This window comes from Mustela nivalis (assembly GCF_964662115.1).
Source record: "Mustela nivalis genome assembly, chromosome: 1".
In the NCBI taxonomy this organism is placed as follows: domain Eukaryota; kingdom Metazoa; phylum Chordata; class Mammalia; order Carnivora; family Mustelidae; genus Mustela; species Mustela nivalis.
This window is the reverse complement of record NC_139020.1, coordinates 159,071,380-159,097,852: the sequence shown is the minus strand read 5'-3', so window position 1 is coordinate 159,097,852 and position 26,473 is coordinate 159,071,380. Positions and strand designations below refer to the sequence as shown.

The 26,473-nt window shown below is 47.1% G+C and overlaps 1 protein-coding gene across 3 annotated transcripts in view; it reads left to right on the top strand.

Annotated features, from left to right (window-relative positions):
- The window catches only part of MGLL (monoglyceride lipase), a 225,459-nt gene that overhangs the window by 106,996 nt on the left and 91,990 nt on the right, over window positions 1-26,473 (top strand). Inside the window, exons 1-2 of one of the 3 annotated variants that reach the window (XM_082747137.1) lie at window positions 12,496-12,783; window positions 14,073-14,217. In XM_082747137.1, the coding sequence (XP_082603263.1) occupies window positions 14,093-14,217 (125 nt within the window). In that variant the 5' untranslated portion in view covers window positions 12,496-12,783; window positions 14,073-14,092. Of the gene's footprint in view, window positions 1-12,495; window positions 12,784-13,016; window positions 13,589-14,072; window positions 14,218-26,473 lie in introns of those variants that run through there. The other 2 variants (XM_082747136.1, XM_082747138.1) reach the window with 2 other exon arrangements.

Below are 26,473 nucleotides of genomic sequence, written 5' to 3'. Positions count from 1 at the left end.
GGGCATCCTGTCCAAGTGACAGTAAGTGGAGATTCAGTGTTATTTTTCCAATACCATTTACTAGGTTCTTTGCCACCTCTGGCTCTTTCTTGTTTGTGGGGAGAAGCTGGTGATTCAATGGCATTCATATCTGGGTTGAAAATATTATGATCAATTATATACACATCCCTAAATTTAAGTCACACATTCTGTCATTTTGGATATTCTTAATCCCTTTGTTTTAATAGTCTGAAGCTCTTTTAAGTGTTGAGAGGTAACACCTGGGTCCTGGTAGACTAGGGTTGCCAGATTTGGCAAATAAAAGTATAGGATGCTTGGTTACATTTGCATTTTGAATAAACAATGAGTAACTTTTTAATAAATATGTTCCAAATAATGCCTGGGATGTACTAATAAACTGAAAATTAAGTCACTGTTTATCTGAAATTTAGGTGGAGCTAGTTAGAAAAGGAATAGCAAATAAAGCTGAAAACCAGCAGAAGAAGCGAACTAATAAAGGTAGAACAGAAATAAATGATCTAGAAACAAACAAAACAGTAGAATGGATCAACAAAATTAAGGAGCTGGTTCTTTAAAGAATTAATAAAATTGATAACCCCCTGGCCAGAGTTATCAAAAAGAAAAGAGAAAAGACCCAAATAAATAGATGGAACAAGCTTCCTGCGTCTTGTCAGACCACCTACAGGAACATGTCTTGACTGAGTCTTCCTGCCCTCCCTCACTCCTCTGCCCTTGTCCCCGTTAGGCACAAGGACATTGGTTACACAATGCCCAGCCAGCATGGCTCAGTTCTTGACCTGAGTCTTTCCAAATAAGCTATCCTTTAATGAATATCTCAGTATTTCACGTAAGGGTTTAACTAACACTTCTCAAATGCTAACATGTTCATGAATGACCTGGCAGCCTGTTGAAATGGCAGACTGTTACGGTGGGTCTGGGGTGGGATGTGGAATTCCCGATTTCTAACAAGCTCCTGCCACAAGCTCATGCCGCTGGTCCATGGACCATATTCCAGTAGTAAGGACCTGCTGGGTGCCTGTGCTCATCCCTAGGGGGCCTGGGTGTCAAACCAGACTTTGGGAACCAGAGCCCAAGATGGCCTACTCATGTTCCTTTCCTCCATGTCAATGCCTGGCAGGGGACAAAAGCCTGCATTAGAGAGAAGATAAGCTTCAGGTCACAGGATTGGGATTCTGCCGGAATCTTCACACATCCTTCATGGTTGTTGAAGATGAACGCTGCCATCACATGACTTCTTGCATGGACCGTGGCGCTATCCTTCACAGCCTGTTTACATGTACACCCTCCTTGGGGTGCGCCCCGATCTGGCTGTGATGGTAGCATTCTTGGCCCTCTTGCTCATTAGACTGCAAATCACAAGAGAGGAAAGATGGTGGGTTTAGCTCCGCACCCCAGCATCCAGCACCATGTCGGGCCTGAAGCAGCTGCTGAGGAAATTCAAGTTACGTGAAGGAAAGAAAGAAGAAACAAATACTGACTTCTATTGCCAAGATGGTCCTTGAAGCCATGTTTTGATTCACTTTCAAGGGCTCCCTGTGCAGGGTTGTTTTGCTGTGGCCATGGGTGGACTTTCCAAGGGGAGGAATGAGTCCTGGGAAGTTTCCCTCTGTTTCCTGTTCTCCTATTCCTGAGTTGTCAGCTGCCTCATCCCATCCACCTCCCCCACTCTTGGAAACTTAAATAGGCCAACTTCTCCACTTGACAGAATTCCCATTTCCCAGTGTTCCAGCTGCTGGAGCCTTCTCCACGCTGATCTGGAGAGACTCCTTGGTCTTTGGTCTCTTTAGCTTTTTTCCTTTTCCCCAGACATCTCAACAGCAAGCCCGGCAGCTCCTGCTCCCTGCATCTCTGACCTTCCTTCTACCTGCCAGTTCCGAATGGCTCTGAAAGCCAAAGACAACCAGTTAAGTTGTATTGATCAATGTTCTTTGATGGCAAGCAACAGAAATCAAATATGGCTGATGTAAGCCCGAGGGACCTTTCTTAGAGGTCCGTTGGGTTGCTCATAGAACACACTAAAGACTAGAAGGCCTGGCTTGGCGTGACAACTGGGGCGTGCAACAGAGGTACTCAGAAAGAAAGCCTGAGAACGAGTGAGCTCTGCCTTGGCCTCCCAGCCCGCGTCATTCTGCTCAAGAGTTAGTCACAGACAGTGCGGGGGCTTCTATGTCCCTGGTTGGCCAGAATCATGCAGGCACTTTGATAGTTGCCCCAAGAATTTCCACAACGGTGGAGGGCTCCTTAAAAGGAAATACAGCTGTGGTTGGAAAGGAGCAAGTATTGCCTGGTGCTCAGCAAACAAACAAATCAAAGAAAACCAATGTCCGCCCTCTTCCAGATTTGAAGGAAATGAGGGGAAATCTGAGGCAGGTCTCTGGCAGGATGTGGCTGAGAGACCTTTGAGTATCTTCATTCTTTCCAGTTGCTTTCCATAACAGAAACACTAAGAACCCATTAGGAATGTAGTTCCCCCAAGATACAAAAGGTGGGGCCCAGGCTCTTTTTCTAATTCAGATCTGGCCACCAAATTGCTGTGCAACCTTGGGTAAGTCACCTCACCTCTTTGTCTCAGTTGCTTTACCTATAAAATGATGGCCTTAGATTCTGTGACATCTAGGACTTCTTCCAGCTACAAAATCCTCCCCAAAGCTTGCCAATTTTGTTTTTACACTGAAATATACATTTAATATTGTATAAGGTAACACGATTTCAGAAGACACAGAGTTCTCAGGTGTGTGGTATTTGCAAAGGCAACTTAGAGGGGAGACTTGATGTTGTGCTACAAATAATAGTAACAATAATTATAACGATGTACTCAGAATTCTCAGGTGTGTGGTATTTGCAAAGGCAACTTAGAGGGGAGACTTGATGTTGTGCTACAAATAATAGTAACAATAATTATAACGATGTACTCAGAATTCTCAGGTGTGTGGTATTTGCAAAGGCAACTTAGAAGGGAGACTTGATGTTGTGCTACAAATAATAGTAACAATAATTATAACGATGTACTTCATACATAAAGGATTTGTTAGATGCCAAGCATTGTTCTGAGCATGTTAATGTATTAGTTCATTAAATCTTCACAATAATTCTGTGAAGCAAGTTCTATTATTACTTCCATTTTACTGATAAGGAAATGGAAGCACAGGGAGGCTAAGTAACTTGCCCAAGGTCACACAGCTTCTAAATCCGAGAGCTGAGTCAGACCCCGGGGTCTGTGCCTTTAACAATCACACCACATGGCCTCTTTAACCCAAACCAGCCAATTAAAAACAAATCAGGGGGTGGGGGGGAAAGAGAGAGCTACTGTTTAGAAAAACCCTGCAGTGTGCTTCTCCCCTGCCCCAGCCTTGCCTAGATTATATGGAAATTTCTATGCATATGCAGCAGTCTGCAGTTACTCAACCCATCCCTGGACTTTCCCTGCCTAATCATAACCACTACCTCATTTGCCTTCAAAGACCAAAACCTAGCATTAGGTCAATCGCTTCTATTTCAAAAGAAGCCAAAAAAAAAAAAAAAAGTTTTTTCTGTAAATAGAAAATGAACCCTTGCCACACATTTAAGGTAACCCTATAAATAAAATGAATGATAACAGGAACAAAAAAAAGTTTTTTTTTTTTTTTTTTTTCAAAAAACAAAGTAGAAAGACATATGTGTGTGACATGCCACTGTTACTTGCCAGCAGGGGTCCATTTTATTTGTGCTTATAATGACCCCAAAGGAATATTTTTCAGCATGCAGAACTTTTAACCGCTCCATTAACCAGATTAGTCAGTGCAGGAATTTCTCCTTTACCGCTGAGAACAGATCTCGTTATAGTGATTGGGCCCACTTACTAATTGCTGGCTTTCTGGACTTGCCAAATGCATTTAAAGAAGGTGGTGTGTAGGTGGGGGACCAGTATTTCCATCTTGGTAAATTTGATTGTGCTTAATGGCCTTTCCTAATAGGGCTGGCCCTGGTGCTTAAATACATAGCAAAAATAGCCAGCCACAGAATGTCTCTGAGAGCTTGAAGCGACCCTGGGAGAACCTCTGGGCCAATCCTATGCTGACCCCACAGGAAGCCGAAGCCCAGAAGTGCAGTAGTAGGCTGGTATGGAAGGAGCCCTCACTAGAAAAGGCAGATTTGAGGACCAGCACGAGAGGCAGGGAGGCCAGGCCCACACACAACTCTCCCACCAAGACCCCACCTCTGTGTCCCCACCATGGACACCATAGCTTTGCATTCTCTATGTCCCATGTGCTCTGCAATTTACCTGATATCTTTCTTTAAATCAATCCCTGTTTTAAACTCTTTGTCTTTTTCAAAGTTTTCTGTAAATAGAAAATGAACCCTTGCCACACATTTAAGGTAACCCTATAAATAAAATGAATGATAACAGGAACAAAGCCAAGTGGTGTAAAAGGGAGAGGCGCGAACATTGGAACGTTACCCACGAGTAAAAACCCAACAAAGACTTTGTTTTTGGCTCATCAGAAAGATGAAAGAGAAGAGGGTCTTTCTCACTGTGAAGCTGAGTGTTATTTAATCCCCGAGTGTTGAACACCTATATCCATTTTCCCTAGCAGCCTGGGCTCACACCAGCCTGTCGCAAAAGACAGAACACAGCAGGTGCACACGTCGGATCCAGAGACTGGCTCTTCCCCTTCCCCACATACAGCCTTAGGCAAGTCAAAGGACCAGCACGGTTTCCTCAGCTGTAAAATCCCTGTGGGGGCCCTCCCAGGGCCTCTGTGGCAATGGTGCTAGTGTTGACAAAGGTAGCTATTCATCTACTTCTCTATTTGGATTCCAACAGATGCAACTTCTGTGGGAACCACAGTAAAAGATCAGAAATTCCCTATTTTGTTTTTCCTGCTCAATTCCTAGTGGTCAAGGAAAGGCTGGAAATTGCCTTGACTGCTACACCTGCTGTTCTGGGATTATCTCTTCTAATGACATTGCCCTTCCATTGACGTGGAAGGGTAGATGGAGGGCAGAGCCAGCTTTCTGGAACTTACTGCACCCACACATGTGCTAGAACTTATTTCACATTTAGTACCCAGCAGCCCTCTCTTAACTATGGAGATCAGAGGCCCCAAATCTCTACAGAAAATTTTTTATTTTTATTTGTTTTAAAGATTTTATTTATTTATCTGACAGAGAAAGACACAGCAAAAGAGGGAACACAAGCAGGGGGAGTGGGAGAGGGAGAAGCAAGATTCCCACTGAGTGGGGAGCCTAATGGGGGGCTCCATCTCAGGACCCCAGGATCATGACCTGAGCTGAAGGCAGTCACTTAACCAACTGAGCCACCCAGGCACCTCTATTTTTATTTTTATTTTTTTTAAGATTTTATTTATTTATTTGACAGAGAGAAATTACAAGTACACTGAGAGGCAGGCAGAGAGAGAGAGAGAGAAGGAAGCAGGCTCCCTGCTGAGCAGAGAGCCCGATGTGGGACTCGATCCCAGGACCCTGAGATCATGACCTGAGCCGAAGGCAGCGGCTTAACCCACTGAGCCACCCAGGCGCCCCTATTTTTATTTTTTTAAAGACCGTATATTTATTTGAGAGAGAGAGAGAGAAATCACAAGGGGCAGGGAGGGGCAGAGGGTGAGGGAGGAGCAGACTCCTCACTGAGCAGGGAGCCCAACATGGGGCTCGATCCCAGGACCCTGAGATCATGACCTGAGCAGAAGGTAGATACTTAGCCGATGGAGCTGCCCAGGTGCTCCTACAGGAAGAATTTATGAAGAAGGATCTTTTTTATGGAAAAAAAATAGGGAAAGGGGCCAAGGCAGAAATGATTTGGGGAAAATTTTTACAACCATTTCAATAAGACGGAACAACAAAATCAACACACCTTGTCACAACAACATTAAGAATATTTATGACCTCTCCGTAACAACACTGGGTACATGACTTGGTTGGTTCTGTCCTCCAGTAAATTCTTTTTTTGTAGGTATTGTATAGAGTACAAAGTGTTTCTTTTTTCCTTTCCCTTTGTTTTGGAAAAACCCAGTGGTCACCCTGAGTAGGGGAAAACCCCAGTTCTCTCCGGTAGTGTCTCCTTTACTTTTACACAGAACACTTCCTTTCTGGCGCTCCTGGTCACCAAACGTGGGGTTTTCCCTGCACCAAACAAGTCTCCCTCCCATCTTCACTCTGGTAGCCCTCAATGATCAAAGAGCCTGTCTTTGCCCGCCCCCCTTTTCCCTTTACTTGTTTTTCTTTCTTAAATTCCACATATGAGTGAGATCATATGGTATTTGTCTTTCTCTGACTGCTTTTGGTTAGCATTACACTCCCTAGTTCCATCCATGTCATTGCAAATGGCAAGATTTCACTATTTTTGTGGCTGAATAATATTCCACTCTGTACATACATTACATCTTTATCTCTTCATCCCCATTTGTTGGACACTTGGGCTCCTTCCATATCTTGGCTATTGTTAATAGCGCTGCTATAAACATAGGGACAAATGTATCCCTCTGATTTAGCGTTTTTGAATTCTTTGGGCAAATATGTAGTAGTGTAACTACTGGATCATAGGGCAGTTCTAAGTTTAACTTCTTCAGGAGCCTCTATAGAGTTTTCCACAGTGGCTGCCCCAGTTTGTTGGTTGTTGTCCCACCAATAGTGCACAAATGTTCCTTTTACTCCACATTCTGGCCAACCCTTGTTGTTTCTTTGTTTTTTAACACAAAGGTGACAGGTGCTGTATCCTGTGACCTTACTAAATTCTCGTATTTTTTTTGGTGGAGTCTTTAGGGTTTCTTCTATATAGTATCATGTCATCTGCAAATAGTGAAAGTTCTACTTCTTCCTTACCAATTCAGATGCCTTTTATTCCTTTTTCTTGTCTGATTGCTGTGGCGAGGACTTCCAGTATTATGTTGAAAATAAGTGGTAAGAATGGACGTCCTGGTCTTGTTCCTGACCTTAGGGAAAAGTTATCAGTTTTTCTCCACTGAGTGTGATGTTATGTGTGGGTTTTTTAAAATATCTGTCTGGCCTTTATTAAATTGAGGTATGTTCCCTCTAAACCTACTTTGTTGAAGGTTTTTGTCATGAATGGATGTTGTACTTGGTCAAATGTTTTTTCTGCATCTATTGAAGTGATTATATGGTTTTTATCCTTTCTCTTATTGATGTAATGTGTCACATTGACTGATTTGCAAATATTGAACCATCCTTGCAATCAGGAACAAAGCTCACTTGATCCTGGTGAATGATTCTTTTTAATGTACTGTTGGATTCAGTTTGCTAATATTTTATTGAGGAGTTTTGTACTTATATTCATCAGAAATATTGGCCTATAGTTCTCCTTTTTGTATTGTCTTCATCCTGTTTAGGATCAGGCTAATGCTGGCCTCATAGAATGAACTTGGAGAGTTAGTTTTTCTTTAGTTGGGTGCAGCAGAGGGTCTAGCAAAAGGGCAGAAGCATACACCACCTGAAGCCAGCAGTTTCCATCCAGCCGCAGTGCTGACCACCATCAGGCACAAATGTGGCCCTCGTGTTGCCAGGCTGTTGGCCTTTTAGAGGAAATCCAGAGACCAACACTATCACATGGAATGTGGACTACTAATGCAAATATTTCGAAAGCACAGCAATGGCCAATCTCAACCTCCTGCAGACCAGATACAATGCACAGGCTGCCAAGTTACACTTCTGCCTGCCCACTCTCCTGACGTCAGTGTGCTCTAGCCCAGTGCAAGGTGCAACTCCCACATCTCTGGCCTAACCTTTCTTTTCAGTTTGAGACCCACAAGTCCAGACTCCCTTATCTTGTCCCAACATATCCAGCACTATGGCCCCTTGTGACCACATCTCTCCGCTTGTCAAGAGAAGCTGGAAATCTGGATTTGCATGTGAAATTACCAATTTAAAAAATCCAAATGAAAAATTTTCTTCAGGGCGCCAGGGGTCTTAGTCAGTTAAGCATCTGCCTTTGCCTCAGGTCATGATCCCAGGGTTCCGGGATGGAGTCCCACATTGGGCTCCCTGCTCAGCAGGGAGTCCGCTTCTCCCTCTCCTCCTGCCCCACCCCCCTACTTGTGCATGCTCTCCCTCTTTCTCTCACACACACACTCTCTCTAATAAGTAGATTTTTAAAAATCTTAAATTTTTTTTCTTCGGACAAAAAGTATCTTTTATGGGCCACTGAGGTGTCACCCTGCAGTTAGGCAAGCTGACTGCCCACCAGGCACTGAGCTTAGTGCTAGACAGACATGATCTCAACTGACCATGGCCAAGGCCAGCAGTGGGTATTCGTATCCCCCCATTTCAGGTGAGGAGACAGTCTCAGGAAGGCCAAGTAAGTTGCTGGAAGTTACACAACTGGCCAATGGAGCATATTTCAGAGTTTAGGTATTTTAATCTGATTTTCCTTCTGAGTTTGTTCAAAGTCTTACCTCTTCTCTATCATTCACTCTAATAACCATCTCCATTCCCAGCCTCTACCTCTCTCCGTCCAGAAGTGGCCCAGAATTGAGGTATACAGCACCCCAAAGTCCTGTGATTGTAAAAAGCTATAGAAGTTAATTTGCCCTTGCCAAAATTTCTAATAAGAGAAACTCTTGGCTTTCTTATTGTCTCCTAGTTTTTTCCTACTTCCTTCCTCCCCACAGCTATTTCCAGCATGTTCCACTCAGCTCAAACCTTAGAGCATTTCTGGAAGGCCACACAAGACACCAGTGGTAGCAGAAAGATACCGCTTTTATTTGAATTGCTGCCCTATCCTTTCATCCCAAGCTGTAGGGACAGACCCTGCCAACTGGCACTCTTCTGGAAGATGATTGTCTCTAGAGTGTTCTGGTCTAGAGAGACTGGGCCCTGAGGTCTCTGTGGGCACATGGGTAGGCAAGGAATTCTGGATTATATAGCAGATATGGAACATCTGTATTTGCAATAGCACAGGAAATGTGCTTTTCCCTACTCCTCCCAGTAAGTCCAACTAAAAACCCTGTACATCATATATAAAACAAAGTGAAGGAGACTCTGAAAGGGGAGAGAAAAGGCAGACCAGCCAGAGACCTTGGCACAAAGGAACAACATGGAGGTGAGTGCCTGGATTTTTGTTTTGCCTCAGATATTCCAGTCTTGGAGCTGGAGAAGCCAGCAACCCAGAAACATCATGGGCACAGACCAAACAATACCCAACCAATCAAAGCCCGCTCTTTCAAGCCAAAGGACCAGGAGAGAAAAAGCTGAACAAGACAGAAGTTTCAGATATTGACCTTTCTATACTAGTCAAATAACAAGGAAGAAAAACATGGTGCAGTTCCACCCACCAAGGCTGAATAGGCAACCTGGGCTTCTATCTCTACCTCGGAGTAATGAGGCCACACCCACCCATCCTCTGGCCTGCAGCAGTGTCAGAGAGGACCAGCTAAGACAGCAGATTTCAATAAAATCCAGAGTCTCACCACATAATACAAGTCCAGACCATCGGGGTTTCCATAGAAAATCACACAGCTCATCAAGAACCACAGAAGACCTGAAATTGAATGAAAAAAGACAATGACTAGACGGCATAAGAAAGAACAGAGACTTTAAGGCAGCCATGATAAAAATGCTTCAAGGGACCATTACAAACATAGCTGAAACTAATGGAAAATAGAAAGTCTCAGCTGAGGAAGAACCAAAGGGGGAAATTGTAGAGCTGACAAATTCAATAGCTGAATTCAAAAAGCTCAGAGGATGGGTTCAGAGGCAGAATGGAGGGGAGAGAAAAAAGAAGCAGTGAACTGGAAGACAGGGCACTAGAAATTACCTCATCTGGACAATAGAGAGAAAATAGGAAAACAAATGAAGAGAGCCTCAGAGACCTATAGGACTATAACAAGAGATCTAACATCATATCATTGTGTCCCAGAGGGAGAGGAAGAGAAAAGACAGTGGGAAGGACAAGGTTAAAGTAAAGAAAGAGACAACACTGAAAGCTAATAAGGACACAGAGAGAATGGCCCTCTCACACATTCCGGGTGAGTATGTAAAAGGGCACAGCCGCACTGGAACACATTTGGGCAGGCTCTTTTTTTTTTTTTTTTTTTTTTTTTAAAGATTTCATTTATTTATTTGACAGACGGAGGTCACAAGTAAGCAGACAAGCAGGCAGAGCAGAGAGCCCGATGTGGAACTTAGTCCCAGGACCCTGAGATCATGACATGAGCCGAAGGCAGAGGCTTTAACCCACTGAGCCACCCAGGCATCCCTGGGCAGGCTCTTAAACAACATGCAATTTCTGCAATCAAATGCTCTACCCCTGAGCTGTTCCCCCAACAACATGCAATTTCTGTATGGCCCAGCAATTACCCTCTCGGAAAATGAAGACTCATGTTCCCACAAAAACCTCTACATGGGCTGCAAAAGCAGCTTTATTCATGATAGCTCAAAAGGGTAATGACACAAAAGTCCCTCAATGAACTGTGTGGTTCATCCATACCATAGAATGCTACACACAACACCGGAAATGCTGAAAGAAAACAGTGAATCCTAAATGATCACGTACTGTGTGATTTAAGTCATAGAACGTTCTCGAAATGAGAAAATTTTAGTAACAGAACAATTAAGCACCTGGCATGGGTTATAAAGGAAACGGGGTGGGAAGGAAGTAGCTCTGTATCAATGTCGGTATTCTGACTATGATACCGTCCTACAGTTTCCCAAGATGTTACCACTGGGGAAAACTGGGTAAAGGACACATAGTATTTCTCTGTATTATTTGTTACCAACTGCTGTGAATCTACCAGTATCTCAAAATAAAAAGTTTACTTCAAAAAAAAAAAAAAAAAAAGCCAGATCTACAACAGCAGAGTCTCAGTCTCTTCAGTCCTGGTTTCCCAACCTGCTGATGGCACACCACGCTCTCATTTATGCTGGTAACTGAGCAAACAAATCCTCAAACTCTCTACCACCATTTCTACAGAGGCTCTGCTGATAACTTCAACAAAATATGTCCTCCAAACTTTCTCACTAAAGTTTTGGAATGTTGGAACTGGAAAAAACCAAAAGAACAGATGCAGCCAAGGTTTATTGGTGGGCTATCGCCCCTCCAACCTCTATCAGATCCCCAATTGCCCTGCCTTGAAGAAATTACCATCCAAGTAAATACAATGTACTTAGCAGGGCCAGCGGGAAGGCCGGGCCCCCAGGGCTGCTGGCTCTGGACTGGTCCTGCACAGCTGTTATAAACTGCCCCTCAGTGAAGTCACTTAGCTGTCCCTTCTCTGTCCTAAGCCTGATGAACTGCCTGAGGCCAGAGAGCTGGCGAGCCACTGGGCGGCACTTAAAACCCAGAGCTTCTCAAAGGCTATTGTTTTAGTTCTTAAGTTAGATCACAGGCTCTAAGCAGCCTGGGCCCCCTACACTCCCACAATGTGACATTGAGATACGGGTTTCTGGAGGACAGCAGTTCTTTTCATCATTGCTATGGTGTAAAGTTATTTGTGAAAGAAGGAAAGGCACAGAGGCCAGCTGAGGTCAGTGTGAGCTGAGGACATTTGTCACACTCCTTGGGGACACAGGTATTGTCCTACCCAGGCTGCCAGTGAGGAGATTAAGTCCCACAGGACAAATGGAGGAGCTAGAACAGGTGTTCTGACTCTAAGTGCAGTGCTGGTTGCTATAACCCCACAGGCTACATTGCTAGTTGTACTGGAGAGCGTTCAGACCTTCCTTTGGCTTGTGTAGATGCACCAGAAATTTTGTTTGGGGGCCGACCTCTGGGGACTGGGGGACGGTTGCTGGGGATGCAAGCAGAGGAACAAGTCCTCCACCAGTCTGCCTCTACCATACCACCTAGGTGCACCCCCGCCCCAGCTTTTTATGTGTGTCTGACCATGTGTGTCTCTGTGGGGGTGTGAATGTGTGTGTGTGTGTGTGTGTGTGTGTATGCGCACGACATGCTTGTCTGCCCATATGTGCATGTCATGTTTGTGTGCTTGGTGAGGTCTACGGGTGTCTGCACATGAGTGTGTCACACTGTGTTCCTTTCTGTGTGTGTCTGTGTAGGTTTGTGTATCTCTGTGGCCCCCACACCTCGGTCTTTGTGTACTGAGTATGTATGTGCTTGTGTGTCTGTCTGTGTGTGTGGTATGTCATTTACGTGTCTATATGTGTCCATGCATGTATATCTGTAGGCACGTCTATGCACATGCCTGTATGTATGTGTGTCCTTGTGAACATGGAGCGTCTACATGTTATCTGTATGTGTCCCTGTGTGTTGTCTGTGTCTGTACGTGTAGTACCTGGGTGTGGGTCTGGGCACGTATCTGGTCCGTGTGTATGTATGCTTGCAGTCTGTATGTTTGGTGTGCGCGTGGGTCCCTACGTGGGTCTGTGTGCGCTAGATGTGTTGCGCGTGGGTGTGGCAAGTCCTCCCGCGCGCGCTAACACTCTGGTGAGCCCAGCTGGATTCCAGGCCTGGTGATGGTCCCCGGGGCGGCCACCCCGGGGCGCGGCCTCCCGCGAGGCCGGGCGGGGAGGAGCGCGTGGCCGGGTCCGCGGGCTGTGCCCCCCGCTCCTCCCCGCGGGGCCGGGCACACGTGGGCCCCGGGCGCCGCCTCTCCGCACCGCCTGCCGGTCCCGCGCGTCCCCACCCACCTCGGGCCGCCCCCGCCGCCAAGCCGGCCCGGGGATAAAGTGGCAGCGCAGACACCGCGCCCTGTCGCCGCGGAGCCGGCGGCGCGCAGCTCGGCCCGACACCGGCCCGCCGCAGACGAGGACCCGCAGCACTCGGGGAACGCGACAGCGGCGCTCGTGGCCCCGGTAACTGCCTCCCGTCCCCTGCCCCAGCCAGCAAGTGCCGTCCCCAGGGGTGGGGAGCAGCCTCGGGGGTCCCCCGCACGCTCGGCGTGTGCTCCCGCGCCCCCTGGTGCGCGCGCGTGTGTGCGCGCGTGTCTGTGTGGTGCGCGTGTTTGTGTGCGCGCGTGTGTGCGCGCGCCCTCCCCTGCTCCCTCGCACCAGCCCCCAAACCAACTTGTCCGCGTCAACTCCATCTTCCCGGTCCCCCGCCGTCCCCGTGCACACGCCCGGCGAAGTCTCCTGGTTTTTCCCGTGGCTTTCCCAGTGACAGCTGCGGGGCTCCTCGGAGACAGGCAGGAAAGCAAAGTTTGTCAGGAGCCTCGGGGGTGACTTTGCCCCGGGGACCCGCATTTGTGCGTGTGCGAGGTGCCTCGGGGTGCGCGGTGCTAGTTTCCCAGTTTCCTTGGGCAGGGGGTGCGGGGCTCGGAGCCCCTCCCCGCACTGAACCCCTCCATGGGTTTGTCTAGGGAAAGTGATGACCTAAACTAGTAGTGGGGCATAGCAGGCGCATGTTCCCCGCCCCTAGGGAAGGAGGGGAGCCCCGGAGGGCTTGTCAGTTCTGGTCGCAGACTGCCTGGCTCCGCACCCCCTAAAGCCCGAAAGGCAGGCTCTGGGGGCAGGGCGTGGGGTGGGGGGGACAGGAGCTGGGGAACTGCTTGAATGCTGCCCTGTGACCGCCGAGATGAGGAAACAGCCCTTATTTGCCTGGCTCTGATCCTCCATGCTGTCGTGGTTGTGGAATGCAAAAGCCAGGACATGATGGAAACAGGTTTGTCACGGAATCTTTGGAATTTCAGACAGGAGGAATTAATTGGAGTATCATCCACCTCATTATTGTGCCCCTTTGAAACTTCCTTGGGGATTTTGAGATAGATGGGTCTTCTTGCAGCTGGGTCTTTATACCCACAGAGCTGACTATAATTTCCACTTGATTACTGCTAAAATAGTCTTTAAGATGAAGTTTCCTGAAATGATTTAAAATAAACACAGATGGGAAGGGGGAAAAAGCTGTAATGAGGCACTTAAAAAATAAAGTGAGCATTTTCTTAAGAACAAATGGGATTTTTCAGTCTTGGAGAGATTGCAAAAAATATATGGGTTTTTAAGAATCTTTGAAATGGAGGTTTTTTGGTTTTTGTGGTTTTTTTTGTACTGCTTAAAAAATATTACTGACACTGAATAACGCTTTTCTCCCCATCTTTGTGTGTTTTGCCATATCTCTGACTTAGGAATATGTCCTCTTTTCTTTCAAGGGCTTGACGATCCTTCCAGAATGCCGGAGGAAAGTTCTCCCAGGCGGACCCCACAGAGCATTCCATACCAGGACCTGCCTCACCTGGTCAATGCCGACGGGCAGTACCTTTTCTGCAGATACTGGAAACCCACGGGCACACCCAAGTAAGTCTGCCTCAGATGCTCACGGGAACATTCTCACCTGCCTCTCCTCCTTCACGTGGCATCTCCTTTGGGGCCACTTTCTTCATGACCTACTTCACGTCAGGCACAGCGGTGCTAACAAAGCTGAGATTTATACTTGATCTTTTTTTTTTTTTTTTTTTTTAATTAAGAAGCAGGAGTTCTATTTTCATTATAACAACTAGGATACTGATTCTACCGTATGGCAGTGTTCAAAAATTCCACATGACTTTATTTTTTGTGCTGGCGTTGATTTCCTGTGGTTCAGGCATTCCTTTAAAAAAATCAAACCCAATGACTCCAGAAAGCCACCTAAGCAGATAAGAAAATCAAAACTGTATCCATAGAGTAATCTTCCCTCTCTTTACCTGCTCAGTTTTAAGCTTCTGAGGTGCCCTAGGTGTACACCTAGGAAGAAAGGGGCCTGGGTATTTCCTTCTGATTTCTTGCCAGCTTGATTACTTCGTCCATTTTCCATCAAGTATTTGTCTTGCTATGATAGTCGGGACTATACTCCATCAGACAGCTGGTCTCCTGCTGCTCCCCTCCTCTTGTACAAAACAGGGAAAACCCTGCTTGTTTGTGTTATTCAGGGAAAGAAATTATTTGTGGTGCCCAATCGGCCTGGGGACGGGGGAGCATCTCCTGTCCCATGGATATCTTACCTGCCTCTCAGGCCTCTGGTCTCCTAGCAGACAAGGTCTGGTGTGGATTATGTCTCTGTTTCAGTAATCACCTGACCCTAGGACAGCCATATAGTCTCGCCTGTGTTTTCAACAAGGTGTGTGTAATCCAGGTAGCTGCCCATGAAAAACACAGAGACAGGGACTTTTAAGGACCTGGTTTAAATCATAGCCTCAGGGGAGGTGTAAATTGGCTATCATAATGGGCTGATAATAGTTCCTTCCAGTTCTGGCAAAATCTTTCTCAAAGATTTCCTCAAGAAGAAAGTGTGTATGTCTGCATGTGTGTCAAATGGAGAGAGTGGGGCAGGGAGGGAAGGAAGGAGGGAGGAAATGGGGGGGGAGAGGGAGAGAAAGGGTTGTCAGGCATTATCCTTAATTCTCCACTCTGACTTAACTGGCTATAGAATTGCATATTCTTGGTTCAGTTTCGAAGAACTTTGTGGTATGTGGTGCATTATTTGATCAATGTACAAAAAGAGGACAAAGAATCAGAAGGACATGTTTTTAATGCCCAGGTCCTGGACTTTGGGAGCTTTCCTTGGTTGAGTGGAGAGGCCATCCTAGTTTGAGGTCAAGGAAATAAGGAGGGCCTCCAGAGGGGGCCGCGCAGGGCGGTGGGCGAGCGGGTTGGGAAAGGCCGAATTGGCTGCCCTTCCTTGGCTGTGAGTGGTTTTCACAATCTCGCTGTGGGGAATTCTGCTGGCTCCTTTACTTTTGCTCCACTTAGATGCAGCAACAGCCTCTGCCCCTGCCCCACCTCCAGTAGTTTGAACTGAGAAGTTCAGGGTTTGTGTTGTGGTAGCTGCCCGTGGCTGTAAGAATGTGGGTGGGTGGGTGGCTGAGGCAGTTGGGTCCTGAGAGTTGGGAGAGAAATGTGACCAGGAGGCTACCGCTGCCCCCTCCCCTGCCTCTACCCCCTGGAGATGGCAGAGATAATGGGGAGTTGGGGCCAACGTCAGGAGTGATCTTCAAACCATTTTACCACTAGTCCCGACCAATCAGAAATTCCTGGAGGCAGGTGTTAAACCTGTGGCTTGCCTCTCTGGATCTTGAGGAGAGCTAGGGCTTCCTGGAGGAGGTGTTGTGGCAGCCAGAGTGATGGGGAGCAGTGAGGGCCTCGAGGCAGAGGTTTATGCCAACTGGATGAGAGCATGTCCGTGTATTAATAACCGAGAGCAGCTGCTTGGGCAGCTAGCCGCTACTCTGCAGGCCTGCCTTCTTGCGTGTTCTGGAACATCTCTGCTATGGAGTTTCAACACTGTTGCCTGTTGCTTTCAGGAAGGAGGGAGGGGACCGCAGGTCACCATTGGCCTCCGGGGAGTGTCGTCAAGGCCCTTTCCCAGTTAAGCTCAGGGCCTTCTCTGCTCTACCTAATCTGTGGCGAAAACCCAGACTAATGTCACCTTCTATCCTTCCACTCTGCTCCCTTAACAAAAAAATCTTTCTCACCGAAGACCTTGAGATCTCAGAAGCCACCCTGGGTGTCACCTGCCACAAAGGGTCTGTGGGCACCCCTCTTGGTCTCACTGCTTTGGGTTGGTTTTGTGGTCAGCGAGTTGCTGCAGCTCCTGGGGCCTGCCTCAGAGCTCCTGGAACTTTCTGCTCTCATGGGACTTGCTAGGCTCCAACAGCAGCCCCACGGGCGGCTCAGAGCAACCCTGGGTCACAGGTGTCAGCCATAGCTGGGAAACCGGCCTAACCTGCTTGTGGAAACAGAGGATGTCTTTATAAATGCCGGGCTTCTCTCTCCAACTGGAAGAAGAAAGCATTTCTTGGGATGGTCATTCTAATGTGTGTGTCCAGATAGGACGCTGTGTTTAATAAGGCAGGACAGAGGCTCTGCCTTGATTCATTTCATGCCAGAAAATTTTAAGCTTGCATTGGGCAGCGTCACGGCCAATTCACGCTCCTCGGGTAGTACTTCCAGAGATAACAAACCTTATACTTAAGGTAGAGCAGAATTCTATCGGCTGAGTGTCTCATGTTAATTGAGTTTCAAATACGTGCCGGGATCTGGATTCGGCTCTAGGCACACATAGCATGACTATTTCCATTTTATGTGTGGGAGCACAGGCCCAAGAAGACCCAGCTAGGGTAGCTGGGTGCAGGTCAAAGTCCTCTGGTTCCAAGTCGGGTGCTCTGAATGCACCACCGAGAAAGACAGACTTGCGTCGTTTTAAGCAGTCTTCCTGATCAATTCTTGCATTTCTGATTAGGGTTAAAGATCACTTTACCGGTGGGGAAGAGTAATAGAATAATGAATTCTCCCTAATCGTTTGCTCATAATTACTGAAAGTGGGAAATAGAGGAACGATACGGATCCGTTTGGCAACCAAAAATCTTGGGAGGCCCCCAGCGGTGAGGCTGCTTTATCCAGACGCCATATTCCGAACTTTGACCATCCTGGTTCTTCCACCTGTTTCCACAGTGGGCGTGTGTTGGATACACAGATGGGTGCCCTCCATCTTTCTTTAAAGTCGGTACTTCCCTCCGTGCACTTGGTCTCTGGGCAGCCCCTCAGCTCTGAAGAGCAGACAAGCGTTCTGTCTTTAGCTCCTGTGGCCTACTGGGGGAGCTGTTCCAAAGAGCGGTTGTCCCTTGTCCCTGGGCTCACAGAGGTCCCCATGCACACACCCTGCCTAGAGACTACTGGAATACACAAGGGACTCAATTTTGAAAGTTTTATTTGGCATTTTGTTCCAGATTCCCCTACATTTTCCAAGACCTTTCAGAACAGAAGCCCCCAGAGTTCCTTCTCCAGACCTTGCTGGCTTTGTGCTCTTTCCCTTTCTGGTGTCTGACTTCGGTCTCAGTAACCACCTGGTTTTTCCCCCCAGTCACCCCGCAGCCACACCCATTTGTGGCCGCCAGTGCCTCTCCCCTCCCAGTTCCACCAGTCTGGGCTGTGAAGGGAGTGGTGCACAGTTAGTGTGGTTTTCAGGGCTTTCCTCTTGGTGACAGAGTTGGGGCTGGGAGTGGGACACATAGCAGGAAAGGGCTAATAAGGGTCATGTGGCATCATTTCTGGAACCTCTGCAAGGTCTCAATCTTGGCCATTCTCAGTGGATCTAGAATCAATAAACCAAGGTCCCTGCTCCCACTACTCCCCTCCTGTCCCTTATTCCTCGGAGATGGGCTCAGCTGACATGCTCTACCTCTGCCCTGGGTCACATGGACCCCTTTCTCCACGAAGCTGTCACAACCTGTAGCTGCATTTTTGGGCATGCCGTTTTAGGACACTTCCTCCCACCTATGCAAATTTACCTGGAGAAGAAGTGGTTCCTCAAAGCTGGGATATATTTAAAGGCTACAAAACACGCTCCCTTCCTGACACCCTCATAACGTCCTCCTCTCAACAGCCACCAGCCCCTTGGGCGTGGCACCAGTGGCTCCAGAAGATAAGGGCTCCCTCCCAGCCGACGGGATCCAGACCCCGGCGAGGTAGCATCTCCACCATCGGACTGGACATAAATTCGATCCCTACTGCCTTCTGGAATTTTGTTCTCCTAGATCAGACTGGCTTTTCTGGTGCTCCCCTCCCCCTTCAGTTTTCTAATCAGGTTGTAAGTCAGTGATTTAGTGCCCCTGTCCCTGCCCCCCAGCCGATATCATTGGTCCAGTGTTCTGGGCAAGGTTGCACGAGTTCTGCCTACAGCTTTGAGTATCTCTACCACCCTGTATGTCCCCTGCTGACTCCTGCAGCTCTCATGACCTGTCCACACTTTGGACTCCTGCCACCTGTGGGACTGGGTGTTACTGCATCACTTGCGTTTGGTTGCTACCTCCTCAGTGTGGACCAGATCACATCCCTTCTTTGTCCCTACAAGGAACCATCTTGAACTCCATCCTCTTGGTCTCCACGGGTGTGAGGACAGTTCAGCTCCTCCGACAGCCAGCCCCTGAGACCTGCTCCCTAGTTGTACGGCGCTGGCAAGCTGTGGGGCTCTTCGGAAGCCTCTGTAACAGCACAGGCTCTCAGGGCCCACCTTCTGCTCTTCTGGCTCAGCCGCCATCATGCTCCCATTCAACCAGCCTGTTCAGCCAACACTTAGTTATTGACGTCTACACGTTCAAGGCATTGTGTTGGGCACCAGGGTGGGGAGAGGGTGGCAAAGACAGCTTTGTTTAATGAAGGGCTGGGGGTAGGAGAGCTCATGGATAATTGCAGTGTGATCTGGCAAGCCCCTAGGGATAGGACCACAGCCAAGCCCGGCAGAGCCTGTGTGCAAATGAGGAAAAGAGGTCCATCCGGGTAGACCCAGCCCCTCGGGTGTGTGGCTGGGAAGCAGAATGTGGGCTGCATTTCAGCTCCTAGTCATCCTTTTAGTCAGTGCCCTTGGCCTTCAGGAAGGGCATGCCAGGAGAGGGAGTTGGGGCAGGAAGGCATGGGCTGCACGAGATGTTCAGGAGCCCCAGCAGTGGTATTACTGGGTCAGAAGGCAGGAAGGAGCCTAAGGAAGCTAGAGAGGTAGGAGGGGCCAATCCCTGGTGGTTGGGGTGGGCAGGGGAGTCTCTGGGCTGTGCTCTGGGCTTGGCCTTGAACCTTCAGAGAGTGGGGGCCCCGTAGGTAGGTTTTAAGTCAGAAATGCTGTAGTCAGATTTGTAACTTGGATAGCCAGCTGGTTGGAGGTGTTTGCCATAATCCAGAGGACAGGTGAAGAGGGTGGAGTCTCCATATAGCAGTGGGTCCACGTGATAGCAGTGGGAAGACTAAAGTTGCCCACTCCTGGTGACGATGGCAGTAGAGGTGGGGAAGGACAGCTCCCAGGTGTCCCAAGGGATGGGGGCATGGGGAATATAGGGTTTTCCTTCCCCGCACACCCCTTTATTATCTCTGATCTGAAGATGCCTGCTCTGCTCTCTGATGGTGAGGACAGGAGGGGCCCCATGGGATGCTTCCCTGGAGTAAACCAATAGGAGAAACGGAGAAGAGGGAGCATGGCCAAGCAAACCGAATTCCCAGTAAAATATTAATGACGGGGTCAAGTTCATTTTCATGCAGGTGAGAAGGGAATCCCATCTTACATTAGCTGTCCGCAATGAGGACTCAGAAATGAAGCGCCTTTGACTGAATGTGTTTTACGAAATTCACACCTAAACTCTGAGAAAGTGGACCTCACTCTGAATTTATAGCAACGACACTATTTTCAGTCAGATCAATCAGCTTTTCAGTAGCAATCTGATTTTCTTCTGCCTATTTTAAGGAGTTCCAGAAGTTTCTTTCTCTTGTAGGAGCTGTTGTTTCTCCTTCTGGTGCCTCTGCCTTTGTTATAGCATAGCAAACTGCCTTATTTTTAAATAGGGCATTGCTTCTGGGCGCTTTCTTTTTTTTAAAAGACTCTTCGAATAGCAAAGATTTTTTGATGGCCAGAGGAAGGGCCGACTGCTATCTTTGCAGTTGATTTTTCCAGCAGCTTCGTTTAGGGATAATTTCTTCCAGTTGCTATAAGAATGTTCTGCCGATACAGATCTGGCTTTGTTCTGTGGTGGAATCTAAGGGAAAAAAAAATAGCAAAATAAGCTGCTTCTTGAATAGCACCCGTGTCCACCACTGTCTATTTATCGGCACCTGGAAGGTTCAGATCTTAATCCCCGAGGCGCTGTGTCCGTGAACGCAAGCCAAACCGTTGGTGATTACATACATGGAGGAAATGGTCTTCAGTGGTGCCAATTTTTACAGCTGAGATTACAAGACGACCCTTGTCCCATATTTTAAGGTCATCCAAGGTTCTTGTTCATATCACACAGCCTTGTTCATCGGGGGTGGGGGTGGGGATGCTGACGGTGGTCACGTTGTTCTCTCTGTGTTGGAGACACACATAGCAGGGGACTGTGTGGAGCCAGGAGGGCCACCACGAAAGCGGTGAGCCCCATCACTCCATTTGCAGCTGTCCCATTCCACATCTGTTTCCAGCCTCTCCCGCAGGTGCTGACCACTCCTTTCTTCTCTTGGCGCCCAGCAAATCCTTCACTGTGCAGTGATGAAACACCATCCCTCCCCTTCCTCAAAAAGGTGCAAACAAGCTGTTTCTCATGGGATCACAGCTCTAGTCACATTTCTGGAAGGAAGGAGAAGGAGGGAGGGTGGGTGGGAGGAAGTATGGAGGAGGGAAGAGGAGAAGGGGATGAACAGAAGGAAGGAAAGAAGGTTTGGAAAAATACATTTGCAGTTGGTGTTAGGATAGAGGGGAATTGGACCTTCCTTTTTCCTTGAACAAATTTCCCAAACCAGAGATATTTACATTTCCGTGGGGTGGGATTTGTAGAGGTCGGAGTGAAATGGATGACTGTGTGAAGTCACACCTGTGTTCTGCTGCCTCCAGAGAGCAGATGTCAGATGCAATGTCCCGGAACGAGGCTTAGATTCCCGAGGTGGTGGTGTGCTTCTCCCACCAAAATGCAGGCGCACCAGTATTTTGTTTCTCTGTGCACGTGTGTTGGGTCCCAGGTGCCCAGAACAGCCACCAGCCCTCGGCAGAAGCTTGATGAGTGCCTGTTAATGAGTGAATGACTCTACTCTGAGAGAGTAAAGAAGCATGTGAGCCTGTCCCCAGCAGAGCTCTCTCCTGGTGGAGGATGTCATACTGGGGTGCCAAGGTTTCCGTAGAGGTCCCCAGTTCTCCCAAGCCCTGGGGACTCCCCCAAGCAGGTGGTGGGGAGTTTTAGGGGGTTAGAGTCTGTGGGCCTTTTGACATCATGGGTAGGTTAAGTATATGCCTTTTTCTGGAGAGAAAGAGGGAACTTGGGTTCCATCAGACTCTCAAAATTGGGGTGGTCCCTGACCTCAAAGTTCTGTGTAGGTGTCATTATGTTGCTGATGGGAAGACTGAGGCTCAGAGGGTAAACATGTGGTCACCTAGGGGGGTTGGCGTGGACCCAGGGATGAGCTCCTGCCCACAGGATCTCCTCTGTGCCATGCTGTCTCCCAGGAGTTGCTCCCATGCCTTCTTCTCATGTGTTTAAGCCACAAGGTAGGCCTTCACAGTAGGGGTATCAACAGATGTCCAATTTGGGGCAGGGCTTGGAGAGGCCTCAATTGGCCACCTCCCTCCTCACTGCTGGAAGCCTTTTGACAACATCTTCATTTTGGTGGTTCTGCTTTTCCTGGTTAGAAGCATGTGGGCACCTAGGCGATGCCCCAGAATGCTGAGTAAAGGATGTTGATGGACTTCAGAAAGATGGCAGTAGACTCACTTAGAGGCCCGAAGACAAGGGCCATACATTCCAGAAGGAAAAGAAGACCAGAAAGCCACTAGGAGAATAAGAGGACAATGTGGTAAGGAGGTACGGGGCCACCTAATACAGAGGGGAAGGAGGGGGAAGAACAGAAGGAGAAACCCTCGAAGGGAAGGAGAAAACTGTATCTTTGGTCTCACATTGCCTCTGGTTAATCTCACCTTGTCAAAGCAGGTCAGTCTCCTCAGGCCACTTACACGCTACTGGATTGTAGAAGATACCTGCTAGGGAATTGCTGCCTTCACTTGGTTGGAAGTTTTGCTCTGTTTATCCTGTTCAGCTGATCTTAAAGAGACATGTTCCAGGGAAAGCTGGTCTCTCTGGGATGCAAAGCAAGATGGCATAGTGGAGAACAGTGTAGGCCACAGAGCCAGACCGCGGGGAACAGACTGCTTCCACGTGGATGAGGCATGGGGCTGTAGGCCTTCCTTGACCAATCTCTGCATCTTAAAAATAGGGGGCACCAGCCCCTTTTCCCTAGGGTGGTCACACAGGTCAGATATGTGTTGCAGTTCATGTCGGGCACGTAGTAAATGAAGGGTGAGTGTGGGCTCTTATCACTTAGTTTGAGCTCCTTGCTTGCCTCCACCATCAGTCTGGGAGGCCAAGAGGAAGGAGTGTGTGGTGGGCTGGTCTGTGACCCACCATTATCTCTTATTTCCCAACACCAACACCCTCCTGGCAAGATTCAGCCACACATGGTTAGGACCACGAGATACGTTTATCTCACGCAAAAGCTCCGTGATAGTATGTGAGTATACTCTTGCCTGGCTGGGAGACCAAACCAGCCTTGGCAAATAAGTGAAAGCAATAATGATCTTTTTTTTTTTTTTTTTAAAGATTTTTTATTGATTTCTTTGAGACAGAGAGAGAGAGAACATGAGCAGGGGTGGGGGTGTAGGGGACAGAGGGAGAGGGAGAAGCAGACTCCCCACTGAGCAGGGAGCCCCATATGGGGCTCGATCCCAGGACCCTGAGATCATGACCTGAACCAAAGGCAGATGCTTAACCGACTGAGCCACCCAGGCGCCCTGCAAGAATGATCTTTATAAATTCCACCTTTATAGCTCTGCCCCATGACTGCAGGCTGCCTGCTTTCCCCCAGTCTTCAGCCTATTTACTGCTTTTTTTTTTCCTTAACAGTTAAACAACAATTCATTTCTGTTTTGGGGCACCTGGCTGGCTCAGCCCATGGAGCGTACGACTCTTGATCTTAGGGTCTTGAGTTGGAGCCCCACGTTGGATGCAAAGACAACTGAAAACAAAAAAGCCTCAGTTCCATTTCAGTGGGATTTCAAACTCCCTAAATAACAGAAGTTTAATAGAAATAGATGCTGGGTGCATAGTTTACAAGATAAAGGAACCAAGAAAGCCGTGAGGGAGCCGTTGGTGGTGAAATTCTTTTTGAGATAACACATGGTTAGGACCACGAGATACGTTTATCTCACGCAAAAGCTCCGTGATAGTATGTGAGTATACTCTTGCCTGGCTGGGAGACCAAACCAGCCTTGGCAAATAAGGCTGGAAGTCTGTGCAAGCAAACCTGAGTAGAAGCATCCACTCCATTTCTAGTGGTCTGCGTGTTAAGGCACTTCTGTCTCGGGCATGTATGTCTCCTTTGGTCCTGATTGTGTATTGGGGTGGTGTGGAATGTTTCTATTGCAAGAGACACAGTTAACTGGTACAAGTGCCATCCTGCCATTTACTGCATGGAGTGGGTGGGGCAGTGGGCGGGGCAGTCTGGGGCATTAGTCATCTGTTGCTATGTAACAAAGGGTACTCAGTTCAAGATTCTGCAGATTGACGATTTGTGTGGGGCTCAGCCAGGCAGTTCTTCTGCCGACCTTGGCTGGGCTTCTCATGCATCTGGGGTTAGCTGCAGGGTCTGTGGGCAATGGCGGGCCAGCTTGGGGTTACTGGTCTCTAATGGTTTTACTCACAGGCTGGTGTCAGCACACTGTTGGCAGGAGTTCATTGGTTCTTCTGCATGTGGTTGGGCACCCTTTATCTCTTCTGAGGGTGGCCATGTTCCAAGAGCAACAAGGCAGCAAACCCCAGTGTGCACATGCTTTCCAAGTCTGCTGGGGTACAGCATTTAAGGGTCCCGCCATCAGAGTGAGTCAGCCCGGAGGCGGTGTGTGAGGGCGCATCCAAGGAGCCAGGATGAGGGAGGACATAAATGAGACCACTTTCGACGTTCTTCCACATGGGGAAAAGATCTTTGTCCCTCAGATTCAGAAAACCAGCCTCGATGTTTTATTTCTGCCTCTGCTCCTGAGTACCTTTAGACAAGGTACCATCTCTTAGACCTTCAGGCAAGTTCCCAGAGGGCTTTGCATTTCATATGATGGTAGAACAGCCCCTGAGCTTCTACACGGCAGAAGTCATGTTTACGTTGTTTCTTGTTTTAAAAAAAAACATTTAATTTATTTATTTGAGAGAGAGTGTGTGTGTGTGAGTGGGGAGTGGGGCAGGGGGAGAGGAGGGGAGAGAATCTCAAGCAGATTCCATGCTGAGTGGGGAACTCTCCCTCTGCCTGCCTCTCTGCCTGCTTGTGATCTCTCTCTCTCTGTCAAATTAATAAATAAAATCTTAAAAAAAAAAAAAAAGAAACTGACTTGAGAGAAATAGAAATTCTGAATCAATTCACAAGAGACTGAATTAGTAAGCAGAAAACTATTCACAAAGAAAAGCCCAAGCCCAGATGGCTTTACTGTTGAAATCTACCAAACATGTAGGGAATGAATATCCATTCTTCACACAACCTTCTAAGAGAAGAGGGAACACTTCTTAACTCCCAAGTGGTTAGTGTCATCTGGATACCAAAAGCGAACAAAGACATACAAGGAAACAAAACAGAGGCCAATGTTTGATATGTATATACATGCAAAAGTCCTCAATAAAATACTAGCAAACAGAACCCAGCACCATTATACAGAATTATACACCATTACCAAGGGAGGTTTAATCCCTGGCATGCAAGAGTAGTTTAATATCTGGACAGTAATTACTACAACACACCATATTGGTAGAATAAAGAAAAAAAGATCATCAAAAATAAGTAGGAAATGTATTTGATAAAAATTCAACACACTTTTATGATAAAAACGTGCAACCAAGTAGAAGGAACCTTCCTCAACCTGGTGAAGGGCGATGACAAACAGCTCAAGCTAGCATCACACTTAATGATGAAAGACTATATTCTTTTCCCGTAAAGTCAGGAACAACGCAAGGGTGGTCATCTCCCGTTGCTCTTCAGCATTGTACTAGAGGATCTAGTCAGGGCAGTCAGGTGAGAAAAAGAAACAAAAGACATCCAGATTGGAAAAAAAGAAGTAAAACTATATTTGCAGATGACACGATCTTGTATATGGAAAATCCTAAGGAATCCATTAAAAAAAAATTGGAACTGATAAATGCACATGACGAGATAAGATACAGACACAAATCATCTGTATTTCTACATACTTGCAGTGAACAACCAGAAAACGAACTGAAGAAAACAATTCCATTTACAAGAACATCCAAGAGAGTAGAAATACTTAGGCCTAAGCTGAACCAAAGAAATGCAAAATTTATACTCTGGAAACTGCAAAACATTCTCAGGGAAATTAAGAAAATCCAAATGAGTAGAAGACATCACCATATCAATGGGCTAGAAGACAATATTGTTAAGATGACAATATTCCCCAAATTGATCTACAGGTTTAAGACTTCTTTCTAGAAATTGACAGACTGGTCTGAAAATTCATGTGAAAACTCAGGGGGCCCAAAAAGCCAATCAAACTTGCAAAAGAACAACCAAGTTGAAGGATGTATATTTTCTGATTTCAACACTTAGCATGAAATTACTATAGTCAAGACAATGTGTGTAAGGATGGAAAAGAATCAGGGGCCCAGAAAAAAAAAAATGCATCTATGATCAATTAATTTTTGAAAAGAAGGTCTCAATAATTCAATAGGAAATATAGTCTTCTCAATAAATGGTGCAGGGACAGTTGGATATCAACATACAAAGGACTTGAAGTTAGACCTCTTCTTTATACCATATGCAAAAATAAACTAAGAAACCTAAATGTCAGAGCTCAAACTATAAAAATCTTAGAAAAAAACATATGCGTCATTTTCGCAACCTTGGATTTGACGATGGTGGTTTCTTCAGACACCAAAAGCATAAGTAACAGAAGAAAAAATTGATAAATTGGACTTCATCAGTGTTACACACCTTTGTGCTTCAAAGTAAAAACTATCAAGAAAGTGAAAAGACAATTAGAAGAAAATATTTACAAATCATTTTTCTTCATGGGGAATCATAC